The sequence below is a fragment of the Mya arenaria genome, chromosome 10 (assembly GCF_026914265.1).
Source record: "Mya arenaria isolate MELC-2E11 chromosome 10, ASM2691426v1".
Taxonomy (NCBI): Eukaryota; Metazoa; Mollusca; class Bivalvia; order Myida; family Myidae; genus Mya; species Mya arenaria.
The window spans coordinates 65,316,956-65,330,652 of NC_069131.1; the positions used below are offsets into that span (position 1 = coordinate 65,316,956).

Sequence of the window (13,697 nt, forward strand, 5' to 3'; positions counted from 1 at the left end):
TTTTATAATGAAACCATTTTAGCAGAGAATTTAATGTTTGTTCAGCTTTTAATTTGAAAAGATTATAGAGTTTTGAACATGGGTTTGCGCTATAAACTTGGGGTACAATATGGGTAAGCAAACACTGATCGATGTTCACTGACATCTTGAGATGCGGTTTTCAAATGTATAAAATGTATAAAAAAATCACCTTACATCATTATTTTGTTTTAATAAGGTGTACACTATCATAAAACATGCTATTTACCACGCTCGCAGTAAATTTTACCGTATTTAAATGCTATAGAAGTAACAGTTTCACAATAGAATAAGAGTGTTGTTTTTTTACTTAAAACTGAACCACAATGTCGAATCGAACACAAAAATAAATCATTATAAAACAATAGATTATCATGATATTAAAAAGCTAGTTGAAAGTTGATGGGATTTCATGTTTCTTTTTTATTCCATGGCATGGGAGGTAACCGTGAATCACAAAACAGGATTAATGCCAACGCAGTGTCTCCCCCTGTAGTATATGTCGTACGTGTATGTCAGCACGCCTTGCTTACAGGTTTACGCCCGTATATAAGCTGTACAGATCTCAGTATGCTCACTTTAACTGATTAAGTGTACCGTTGCTTTTTCAAATATCCGCCCGAAGATCTACTTCGCAGTAAGTTTTTCGATTTGTGCTACTTTAATAGATACTATGCATATTGGTTATTTCAATCTACCGCCTAGTTGGTATGAGGGTACCACCCATTAGATTTAGCGCATAGTTGCTGTTTCCCTTAGGTCTTCAAAATATTTGCTTTTTTCCGTTTGATGTACTGCATAAATGCAATTTTAAGTTTCTTCCCCAAACAACTGCGTTTACAACAAACAAGCGCTTATGTTTACTGCATGGTTGTTATTTCCCTTAGATCTACTGAGCATTTGATATTTCACCCAGATCTACTGTAATGTTGCTATTTCCCTCAGAGTCACTGTAATGTTGTTATTTCCCTAAGAGCCACTGTAATGTTGCTATTTCCCTAAAAGCCACTGTAATGTTGCTATTTCCCTAAGAGCCACAGTACTATTGCTGTTTCCCTAAGAGCCACTGTAATGTTGCTATTTCCCTAAGAGCCACTGTAATGTTGCTATTTCACTAAGATCATCTGTAGTATTGCTATTTCCCTAAGAGCCACTGTACTGTTGCTATTTCTCTAAGAGCCACTGTAATGTTGCTATTTCCCTAAGAGCCACTGTAATGTTGCTATTTCCCTAAGATCTTCTGTAGTGTTGCTATTTCTCTAAGATCTTCTGTACTGTTGCTATTTCCTTATGATCTACTGTACTGTTGCTATTTCCATTAGATCTTCTGTACTGTTGCTATTTCCCTAAGATCTTCTGTACTGTTGCTATTTCCTTATAATCTACTGTACTGTTGCTATTTCCCTGTGATCTACTGTACTGTTTCTAGTTCCCTTAGATTGAATGTACTGTTTCTATTCTATTTTCCTAAGATCTACTTTACTGTTTCTATTTCCCTGTGATCAACTGTACTGTTTCTTTTCCCCTTAGATCTACTGTACTGTTTCTTTTCCCCTCAGATCTACTGTTCTGTTGCTATTTCCCTCAGATCTAATGTACTGTTCCTGAGGGATCAAATGTACTGTTGCTATTTCCCTTAGATCTACTGTACTGTTCTTATTTCTCTATGATCTACTGTACTGTTTCTATTTATCTAAGAGCCACTGTATTGTTGCTATTTCCCTAAGAGCCAGTGTAATGTTGCTATTTCCCTAAGAGCCACTGTAATGTTGCTATTTCCCTAAGAGCCACTATTTCCCTAAGAGCCACTGTAATTTTGCCATTTCCCTAATAGCCACTGTACTGTGGCTATTTCCCTAAGAGCCACTGTATTGTTGCTAAATCCCTAAGAGCCACTGTAATGTTGCTATTTCCCTAAGATCTTCTGTACTGTTGCTATTTCTCTTAGATCTACTGTAATGTTGCTATTTCCTAAGATCTTCTGTACTGTTGCTATTTCCCTATGATCTACTGTACTGTTTCTATTTCCCTTAGATTGACTGTACTGTTTCTATTCTGTTTTCCTAAGATCTATTGTACTGTTTCTTTTTCCATGTGATCAACTGTACTGTTTCTTTTCCCCTCAGATCTACTGTACTGTTTCTTTTCCCCTCAGATCTACTGTTATGTTGCTATTTCCCTCAGATCTAATGTACTGTTGCTGAGGGATCAAATGTACTGTTGCTATTTTCATAGCATATACTGTACTGTTGCTATTTCCCTTAGATCTACTGTACTGTTCTTATTTCCCTATGATCTGCTGTACTGTTTCTATTTCCCTAACAGCCATTGTAATGTTGCTATTTCCCTAAGAGCCACTGTAATGTTGCTATTTCCCTAAGAGCCACTGTAATGTTGCTATTTCCTTAAGAGCCACTGTAGTGTTGCTATTTCCCTAAGAGCCACTGTTATGTTGCTATTTCCCTAAGAGCCACTGTAATGTTGCTATTCCCCTAAGAGCCACTGTAATGTTGCTATTTCACTAAGAGCCACTGTACTGTTGCTATTTATCTAAGAGCCACTGTAATGTTGCTATTTCCCTAAGAGCCACTGTAATGTTGCTATTTCCCTAAGAGCCACTGTACTGTTGCTATTTCCCTAAGAGCCACTGTAATGTTGCTTTGTCCCAAAGATCTTCTGTAGTGTTGCTATTTCCCTTAGATCTACTGTACAGTTGCTATTCCCTAAGATCTTCTGTATTCTTGCTATTTCCCTATGATCTACTGTACTGTTTCTATTTCCCTTAGATTGACTGTACTGTTTCTATTCTATTTTCCTAAGAGCTATTGTACTGTTTCTTTTTCCTTGTGATCAACTGTACTGTTTCTTTTCCCCTCAGATCTACTGTACTGTTTCTTTTCCCCTCAGATCTACTGTACTGTTTCTTTTCCCCTCAGGTCTACTGTTCTGTTGCTATTTCCCTCAGATCTACTGTACTGTTTTTATTTCCCTCAGATCTATTGCACTGTTGTTATTTCCCTCAGATCTACTGTACTGTTGTTATTTCCCTCAGATCTACTGTACTGTTTTTATTTCCCTCAGATCTACTGCACTGTTTTTATTTCCCTCAGATCTACTGTACTGTTGTTATTTCCCTCAGATTTACTGTACTGTTTTTATTTCCCTCAGATCTACTGTACTGTTTTTATTTCCCTCAGATCTACTGCACTGTTGTTTTTTTCCCCTCAGAACTACTGTACTGTTGTTATTTCCCTCAGATCCACTGCACTGTTTTTATTTCCCTCAGATCTACTGTACTGTTGTTATTTCCCTCAGATTTACTGTACTGTTGTTATTTCCCTCAGATCTACTGTACTGCTGTTATTTCCCTCAGATCTACTGTACTGTTGTTATTTCCCTCAGATCTACTGTACTGTTGTTATTTCCCTCAGATCTACTGTACTGTTGTTATTTCCCTCAGATCTACTGTACTGTTGTTATTTCCCTCAGTTCTACTGTACTGTTGTTATTTCCCTAAGTTCTACTGTACTGTTGTTATTTCCCTCAGTTCTACTGTACTGTTGTTATTTCCCTAAGATCTCCTGTACTGTTTTTATTTTCCTAAGATCTACTGTACTGTTGTTATTTTCCTAAGATCTACTGTACTGTTGTTATTTCCCTAAGATCTACTGTACTGTTGTTATTTCCCTCAGATCTACTGTACTGTTTCTTTTTTCCTCATATATACTGTACTGTTTCTTTTTTCCTCAGATCTACAGTACTTTTGTTATTTCCCTCAGATCTACTGTACTGTTTCTTTTATTCCATCCAGATCTACTGTACTGTTGTTATTTCCCTCAGACCTTCCCTTATTTCCGTAAGATCTCTTTCTTTTTTTCGTAATATCTACTGTACTGTTGTTATTTCCCTCAGACCTACTGTACTGTTGTTAGTTCCCTCAGATCTACTGTACGTTTGTTATTTCCCTTATTTCCGTAAGATCTAGTGTATTGTTTCTATTTCCTTATGATCTACAGCACTGTTGCTTTTCCATTATATCTACTTCATATTTGCTTTTACCCTCAGATCTGCTGCATAGCTGACTTTTCCCCGAGATCTACTTCAAAGTTGCTATTTCCCTTAGATCTGCTTACTTACTACATGTACTCAATTGCTATTAGGAGATTTGGTCCTAAAATCCACTGCACAGTTTAAAACTCTTTATGCTCCTTAGATGAACTGCATAGATAGTGCAGGTTCTGCTCCATAGATCTACTACACATATGCAAAAAGGAGTTCTGTCTCTTTGATTTACTGCACTGTTTCTAGTTCGAGTTCTGCCCCTTAAATGTACGAAACAGTTGCTAGTTCGAGTTCTGTCCCTTAGATCTAATAAACAGTTGCTAGTTCGAGTTCTGCCCCTTATATCTCATGTAAATATACACCTTATAGTTTTTCCACTTTGATATATTTCACAGGTGCTAGTTCGAGTCTACTACACAGATCTTCCACACAGTTGCTTGTTCGCGGTTCTTCCCCTTTGGATTAATTTTAAAACATCAACACATTTCCCTTAGATTTAGTGTACAATTGATATTCCCTTAGATCTAATGTGCAGCTGTGGTTAATGTGTAAAGCTAATTTTGAAGAATACTATTAATCTCCCCAATCTATATTTAATTATTAATAGACCTCCCCAACCCTAAAATAATGAAAACTATTGAAATTCAGTCAACAGCACCACCGGATCAAGTCAACATAACACCATCACCAGGGGCGGTCCCAGGATTTGACGTTAAAGCGGCAGGGGCGGTTCCAGGATTCGACGTTAGAGGAGATGGGGCGGTCCCACGATTCGACGTTAGAGGGAAAGGGATGGTTCCAGGATCCGACGTTAAGGCAGGGGCGGTTCCAGGATTCGACGTTAGAGGGGCAGGGGCGGTTCCAGGATTCGACCTTAGAGGGGTATGGGCGGTTCCAAGAGTCGACTTAAGAGGGGTAGGGGCGGTTCCAGGATTTGACGTTAGAGGGGTAGGGGCGTTTCCAGAGTCGACGTTAGAAGGGGGCGTCAATTAGGGACGGGACATTTTGACTTGCGCACCTCCCTCAGAAATTTATAATTTCCTTGGTTTAAAAAAGTGTTAGCAGGAGGTTTGGGAGTACCTCAGGTGCGCCCCCATCCACCCCTGGATCCACTAATGATCACCAGTCTCGCGTTCTTGTTCTATTATCGTGTTGTTGTTGTTGTCTTTTTATCGTGGAAAATAAAAACTAGTTTGCTATAACCAAATTACATTTTTTGTTGTGTTCTGAAAAGAGATTAATGTGTGTGATCAACCCGTGATCCAACCATATAACTATTTCAACTCTTGATAACATTACAAATGTACATTACTGATAACATACTAGAAATATAGACAATTGTGTGTTATATAAAATCATTTTACCCAGTTTGTTATTACTATTTTAACAATAATGAAATGAAAACTGCAGTGAGAAAGGGAAAATAATGCTGTACTTGCATGGCTGAAAATGTTTGTTTTATATCTATAAAGAAATACACTGGAAGCTGGAGTTGTATTGTTTTCATCTTACACTTTCTTAATCAATAGTATATGTGAATAGGTAATGAATTCAGCACATGACATAAGTACACACGGACGAACAGATAATTGATGGATTACGATAATGGCCACTTCAAAATGACAACCAAACGATACAAAGTTAGGGTATGTGTAATTTTATAATATGTATTTATTGTTTAAACATTGTACTGTTGTTTTTTTTATAATTTTAAGTGAAAACATATTTTAAAATATTGTCTTGTTTTTTGTTGTTGCTTTTTATAATTTGTTTAAACTATATGTTGCTTTCCACAAATGTGTATGAAGTTAACTTAACAGAAAGTTCATATTGTTGGGATCCATGTTTTGACAAAATAGCCTTAAAGTTGTACTCTCACTAATTGAGAGTTTTGACATTTATTACTTTTTATACTCAGAACAAGCCGATATTGGCATCTTCAATTCAGTTTAATAAGATTATGACAATAAAGAAGATGTCAATTGTTAGAAAAACTGCCGAAAAATTCATTTCACTGAAAGCGATAGTAACACAGCCATAAAACATCAGTTTTCGAACATAAATATGAAAAACTGCGATCTAGTCTTCTTCAACAGTCTTGATATCACAAGTTTCCAGACATTTACGCAAAAATTGGCTCAATTCAGGACAAACAATGAAAAAAAGTTGTCAAAACATACGTAAGCATAAATTTGTGCTGGAAAAAAGAATGAAATAGTCAACATACAACAGTGGCGGGCATGACCCGGTTCCATTTTTTGAATGAGAAGGATGCTCTATTGTCTTGTACAACAGTCTTTAAGGAAGTACTGAGTTGAATGAAATCTTTTTTATACCATACACCACCAGGAAGAGCTAGAGATTACCGAAGAATATGATGGTGCCGATGGAAGCAATGGAAACCAAGATGGCGGAGGCGCACATTTCCAGACGACATTTGGGCTCGTGCTCTCGTGCATGGGCTGTGTCGTGGGCACGGGCAACATCTGGCGGTTTCCCAGGATCGTAGCGAATAACAGCAACGAACAAGGTTGGAAATTTTCAGTCCAATATCAGCATTATAAAAAAATAGAAAACATCAATACAATATATAAGCTAATACAGGGGACATCGATCGTATAAACATCATACGATCGGGTGTGTATGCAATGTGTATGTGTGCGTGTGTGTGCGTGTGTGGGAGCGAGTGTATGTGCATTTGTGTGTGTGAGGGAGCATTATCGTTTCTGAATATATGTATATCCTATCAAAATACATAGATATGTTGTATATGTTGTGAATTTAAAACTGTACTGATATATATATCTATGTGAAAAATGAATGAAAAAAAAGATGTCGCGTAATGCCCTTTTCCGAGAAGGATATATAGAAAAATCCGCTCGTTTCAGTGAAAGATCGCAATATTTTTCACTTAGCTTACACTAAAGGCTATATTTGAATAATTTACGTTTGGTGTTCACGTGGTGAAATATTTTGCGATCTTATACTGAGTCAAACATTTTCTTTCTTTTAATAATATTATATTCCTGAAAAGGATTTAAACTGACAACTATTGCAAGGGGTCCCGAAAAGCGCGCCAAATTGTATGCGAACGTACAGTCCTTCGCAGTCTCAAGCCCTGTGCGAACTGACGTTTGGTTTGGAAATGGGAAAGGGCTTAAATTTCAAAACAGTGAAAACTATCGAATAAATATATCTCTTTAAACCACCAGAAAGCACTACCCCAACGATTTCAAGGATTGGCACATCTGTTTAAAATAGCAATGGCGACAAAGCAATTAAATCAATAGACATGTATATAACTTTCATAGGTGGACTCGTCTTCCTGATCACGTGGATGCTGTTCCTCTTTCTCTGGTCGAGTCCACTTTTGATTATCGAGTACGGAACCGGCCGATACTCGAAGAAAGCCGTGCTCGGCAGTTTCCGGAAGTTTCTCGGAGATAACCATATGTGGTGTGGCGCGTGGATCACCATGGTTACATTCTGTATCAGGTAAATTCTTCGAAAGACATAGCAACAATAATACTACGTAAGATATTATAGTCGTCGTAGTAGTATTTGTAGTTGAAACAGCACCAACAATGATACTACGTACGATGTTATCGTCGTAGCGGAAGCAGCAGCAGCATCAAAAATAGTAGTAACCATGAATACTTTAACAACCTCAGAATCATTAAGTAGGAATAGTTCGTCATTGTAGCTCTTGTTGAAGTCGATGTAAAATAATAAAGTAGTTGCTGTTGTTGTAGATACCACGTGTGAAAAGTAAGGCAGTTATAGTAAAAGTAGTTAATAGTCGGTCGGTGTGGCAGCTTTGATAGTGCCGTTGGTGGTGGTAAAGTACTAGCTAATAGCCACTACTTGGGTCGTATTCATAACCAGTAACTTGAGTTTTACACTTCAACATACATAAACTGTGTTCGTGTTGATAAACGTAATTGAATACATGCAATAAAATGATCAAAATCGTGAATTCATACATTTGATGAAAAGTGGAAGATATTTAAAAAAAATTATGTCAAATTTTAACTCCATATTGCTTTCTGGATACGGCCCCTTCGATAATCTTAAATCTGTATAAAGTTATAAACGTCACAAATAGCGACACAATTATATCTTTGATTACCTCAAACTTGTGTTAAATCTAAATACTGGATCAAATTCAAATCTCTCAAATATGTTACAAAATAACGAAACATTGACACTAAGATAATTTCAATTTACGACTAAAATCGACTAAGATCTTTACTAAAACGCCCTCCTATTCTTTTAACATATTTATTCATACTACCACCTCGTACCATAGTGAAACTGTGACATCACATTTTCCAGTTGTTTCTACTCGGTGGTGCTGGGCTGGTGTTTCTACTATTTCATCTACTACATTGGCCACTCTCTGCCTACTACCGAGGAGCAAGCGAGACGGACCTTTCAGGATTATGCCGAGGTACTTAGATCATCATCATCACCACCACCATCATCATCATCATCATCATCATCATCATCATCATCATCATCATCATCATCATCATCATCATCATCATCATCGTAGTCGTCGTCGTCATCGTTGTTATTGTCGTTGTCGTCATCAGCATCAACATCATCATCATCATCATCATCATCATCATCATCATCATCTGCATCATCATCATCACCACCACCACTACCATCACCACCACCACCATATGCAGCAGCAGCAGCATGAGCAGACGCAACAACAACAACAACAGCAGCAGCAGCAGCAGCAATATCATTATCATTGAAAGATTATAAGAACTGTAACTGGGACTCTTAAGCAAGTCTTCCATTTCAGGACAGTCGCTGGCCAGTGCTGACCCACGCAATAGCCGTCCTGCTTGCCGGTCTATGTGTGACCAAGGGAGTTAAAACTATCGAGAAAGTCAGCCTAGTTCTCGTGCCCGTGCTTCTGCTTGTGGTCATGTTTAACTTTGTCTGGTCGCTGACCAGAGAGTTTGGCGACAAAGGAATAGAGTTCCTTTTTACACCACACTGGAGTAGGTACAATACGGGAATATCTTTAATCCAGTTAGAATAAATTTTAATGATACTACCATTTGTTTTGTAAATTGTTCATAACCTTCACTATACAATATTTACATCACGCGCACAGTAGTGAATGTTTAACTTCCAGGCATGTAGGGGATGTCAACGATAAAACACAATTTATCAAAATAAGGAGGAGTTTGCGTGGCTTATAGAATATAATAGCCATGTGCTTTAATCTTCCAGTTTCATATTTTATATTTTCGTGTTAAATTTTATATCCTCAATGATATTTTTTTCAATTTAGAGTCATTCCTTGAGCCACGTGTTTGGGTGGACGCCATCAGTCAGAATGCTTTTGACACGGGGGCCGGCATGGGCATCATGATACCCTACTCTGCGTATATGACTCGCAAAAATGGCATCGTGAAATACGGTCACCTAGTTCCCGCTGTGAACAATTTGGTCAGGTAAAACGGCAATGCAAAGTAGGCAGCAGACCACAGCCTCAACATGTTTAATATGAAAATCTGCCACCGTAAAATAAATTACAGTCCCAAACCAAAAAAGAGCACATTTTTGATAAATGGCTAAATAAGCCAATATTTAATACCAAAAACACCATGTTGACCATTATCTAGACATCCACTTTCGGTTACAATAAACCATCACTTGAGATAGTTCAAATTTGGCGGTTGATTAATATCAATATGCTATGGTAAACTAACGTTGATATTTTAAACGTCATTTATATTTTATTGTTTTGTACCATATGGCTGTGTCACTTAAATAGCAACAACTATATATGCACTAGTTGTGTAGGTAACACCATTTTACTATTTGCTCTGCAACGCATTTTCCAAACGGTGACAAATTGAGGAATATTCTTCTTGTTACAGTTTGCTGTGCGGGATAACAATATTTAGCACAGTGTTTTCCACCCTGATGTTGAGCAGACCGACGTACACCCAGGCGGACATTGTCAACATCATGAAGGACAGTGGCCCGGCCAGCACGGGTCTTACTTTCATATGGTTAGTCAAAGCAATGCTGCTCAATATTAATTCATTACAGCGAATGGGCTTTACTATAATGGTTCAATAAACAACATTATCGCATCGGTATAATATGACAACACAACTGAATTAAAATTGACACCGAACTTATGAAAGAGATATCTTCAAACTGTTTTTTTCAAATTATCTAATATGCCAATTTCGTTGATTACAAGTCAATATTCCGTTTGGATTGATTTTTTATAATCGAAAGCCTGGGCGGTTTAAAAACATTTTTAATTAATTTCATTGTATCACAATACCTTGATATTGTAAAAGGGATCAAACATGTCATCACTTATGGTTTATAATATAAGTGTCCTTATAAAGGTTATTATAGAAGTTGAAGATGAGCAATGTTGAACATTGTATTTACCATTATTCACGTAGTTCATTTGTTTCGAAGGTTTAAGCCAATATGTTTTTGGTTTCTATCATTCTTGTGTTTATTTTATAGGATGCCGGTTTTGTTCGAAACTGTTGGGGATTTCGGTCGGGTTTTAGCCATCATGTTTTTCCTCTCACTTTCATTCGCCGGAGTTACCTCCCTTATGTCTAATTTTGAACTCGCAACAAAAACGCTGGAGGATTTTGGACGTAAGATGTTTTTTTCATGTTTGCAAGTCTTCTTTTCCGGCTACGTAACTTGTACCACAAGTTCTTGGAAATGTTAATTGCAGATCAACACATAAATTTTATCATGCTTTGATAGAGATTTTGTTTTGTTTGAGCATAATATAAAGCATATCTGCATGTTTGTTAATATTGGTCCAACTCGTCACATCTGTTGATTCTGATGTGATTTCAGTTCCGAGACGTTTTGGAATGCCCTTGACAATCCTCATAACTTTTCTCGTGGGTTTACCTTCCGCTCTCGACATCGATATTCTAACCAATCAGGTAGGAGGTCTTATTTATTACAACCCAGTTTATATACATGTATATGCGCTTTATTATTTGTGTTGTTAAATGAAAAAGGCTAGTGGTTTGCTTGATTTAAACTTTTAATTAAAACTCCAATTGTTGGTTTCAGGATTTTGTCTGGGGCTTTGCGCTTGTGATCAACGGCGGTATGCTTTGGTACATGGTGCTGAGATTTGGGGTGCGGAAATTCAGACAAAAAGTTGTGAACGAGTACAGCGACAACGATTGGAATTTGACCATACTTTGGCAAATAACTTTACTGTAAGTAGCGACGCTGGTCAGTCTTGTGTTCAGTTTCCATAAATATTATAAACTTTAAACGGGGTACCGGTATGGCGACGCTGTATACTATTACTCGTGAAAGGACCAGAGTAGCTCTAACCAGGAACTATGCCACACTACATAACAAAGACTGATACTCTCATAGGCGTCGACGTCCATGGATAGTCCAGTGACGTCGTAAAATTGTTGTACACCCCCCCCCCCTATATTTTCCTATACGTCTGTGTCTTTGATAGAATCAATAGAGTACCTGAATAATTACATGACACTTACTTAGCGTCATTCGGAACTCCTTGGCCGTTTCCCATCGAAAACAACTTTGGATGCATATAGACGGTTTACAATGTCAGAAATCGTTACAGTTAAACTACGCTGCAAGTAGATCGCGTAGTAATTTCAATTCAACAGTTAAACTGTATGACTTTACTCTTGGGAATCTTGATAATTTATGCAATTATACACTTCACTGGCAATCAATTTAAACTTCGTAATACAAAATTTGCGAATAAACACTATTATTAATTAATAGTTTAATACTGTTGTTTAGGAACTGCTTCTTCTGATTTACCGGCATACATCCGAGGTTGTTTTCGATGGAAAATGGTGTTCCGAATGACCTAGCGTGTGACTATATTGCTTTGAACTTTCATCGTGATTTTAGTTACACCACTCGATTGAACATTGCAGAGTTATTGTGCCAATAGAAGCCATTGCAATTGTTGCTTGGTGGGCGATCGACCTTATAACAAATGACTCAGGGGACGGAGAAAATTGGTACGCGTTTGGTCGAGAAACACTCGTCATGACGTTGACACAGGTAGGTCACTCGATTATCGGGGTTAGACGAAGTATTTAAAGGGTTTTAAAGGGACACTTGATAGATGCACACTAGAAAGTATTAATTTCAATTCTTTCTTATTTTTACCTCAATTGACTTGATGGTAAAAATTGTAAAACATATGATTTGTGTACATGTAAAATTAATTGTTTTTTAGCTAATAGGCCACAATTCCCCACTTAAAAAAGTGCCAACAATCGCTAATTCAGTTACAAGTTTTCTCTGTTCTCAAATCATTTTTTTGTTTTTTATTCGTTTTGGGCATCCCTTCGCGCAGGGTGTTTTGCGGAAACTCGGTAAACCTCGTTTCCGCAAAATACCATACGCTCGGGTCGGAATGAACCTATCTTACACTCTCGGCCATGGAAGATACTTATAATCCTATTAATTTGGATTAAAGGATTGGAGCAACCATCCCAAATGTCATGTTGTTAAGAAATTGTGAATTAATTGCAATCGACAACATGCCTTCATATTTTCATTTCAGTGGTTCGGACTGTTGCTACTAGTCATTCTTGTCAACGTTATCTACATCATAATACGGGATCGAAAACAGGAAAAAGTGAGTTATTACGGAAAAGAAACCGACCCATTGATCCTACCATCGAGCGGAAATGCCTCGTCACGTGATCTGGACCATTCGTTGACTGTATCACGTGATTTGACTGGGTCATTGAAAGAATTAAAACTATGAGACGTTTAGTGTTATCACTTGCTTGATTTGAACAGGCCCCACTTTCTCGATTATTTACCATACTAGAACACGAACTCGACTCAATTTACCATATTTGAACAGTTCAAATTAATAAGTTTTACTGTAAGTATCATATTTTCTCTTAGATTATATTGTTGAACACTCAAACCTTATAAAGGGATTTAACACACACGATTTGATCAAATTATTTCAAAATATGACAGAACTACAATGTACATGTATATAGTTTCTTTTTAAATAACACAGTCGAGTAAGAACTTTCGTGAAACTTGGGCCTCATCTCTTGAAAAAAAAATTCATCGGTCATTTTGATCTTAACACATACAAACATTCTCACTTTCATGTGAGTACAATTCATTCACCTAATTCAATTCATAGCTATTTTTTTAAATCGTGTGGCGATTCATTTCGTTATCTTGTCGTTTCGTTTCAATTTTATGCTAAACATGTATTTTGGGGTCGTGTGATGCGTTTAGATGCAATGTACATGTGGTACCAATAAGCATGAAATTTTAACAAGCTATTGATAACAATGTTAAAACATGACCCCATTTACGTTTGGTACTCCTCAAGAAGTACGCGGGCGGGCCCTCTGGACCCGTTAGTGATCTTTACATATTATTTATCTACTCAAAACACCCCTTTAAATCTGACCGAAGTAATATGGGGTCATCTGGCATCCAAACATCACATCACTCCGCATAGGATATCTTAAAACGTTCAAGTTAGAAGCAATGCTCTTACATTACGAAGTTCTTTATTTGTTTATATGTATTTCTATTATTACATAAACTAT

The 13,697-nt window shown here is 37.2% G+C and overlaps 1 protein-coding gene across 1 annotated transcript; it reads left to right on the forward strand.

Annotated features, from left to right (window-relative positions):
- Window positions 1-5,448: 5,448 nt before the first annotated feature.
- Window positions 5,449-12,888, forward strand: LOC128206516 (uncharacterized sodium-dependent transporter YhdH-like). Its single transcript, XM_052909051.1, has 12 exons — window positions 5,449-5,726; window positions 6,430-6,610; window positions 7,392-7,575; window positions 8,416-8,530; window positions 8,897-9,098; window positions 9,395-9,557; window positions 9,987-10,121; window positions 10,600-10,739; window positions 10,951-11,042; window positions 11,176-11,327; window positions 12,036-12,165; window positions 12,674-12,888. Exons 1-12 carry the CDS (start codon window positions 5,673-5,675, stop codon window positions 12,878-12,880), a joined length of 1,755 nt encoding a protein of 584 aa, XP_052765011.1. The 5' UTR covers window positions 5,449-5,672; the 3' UTR covers window positions 12,881-12,888.
- Window positions 12,889-13,697: the final 809 nt, after the last annotated feature.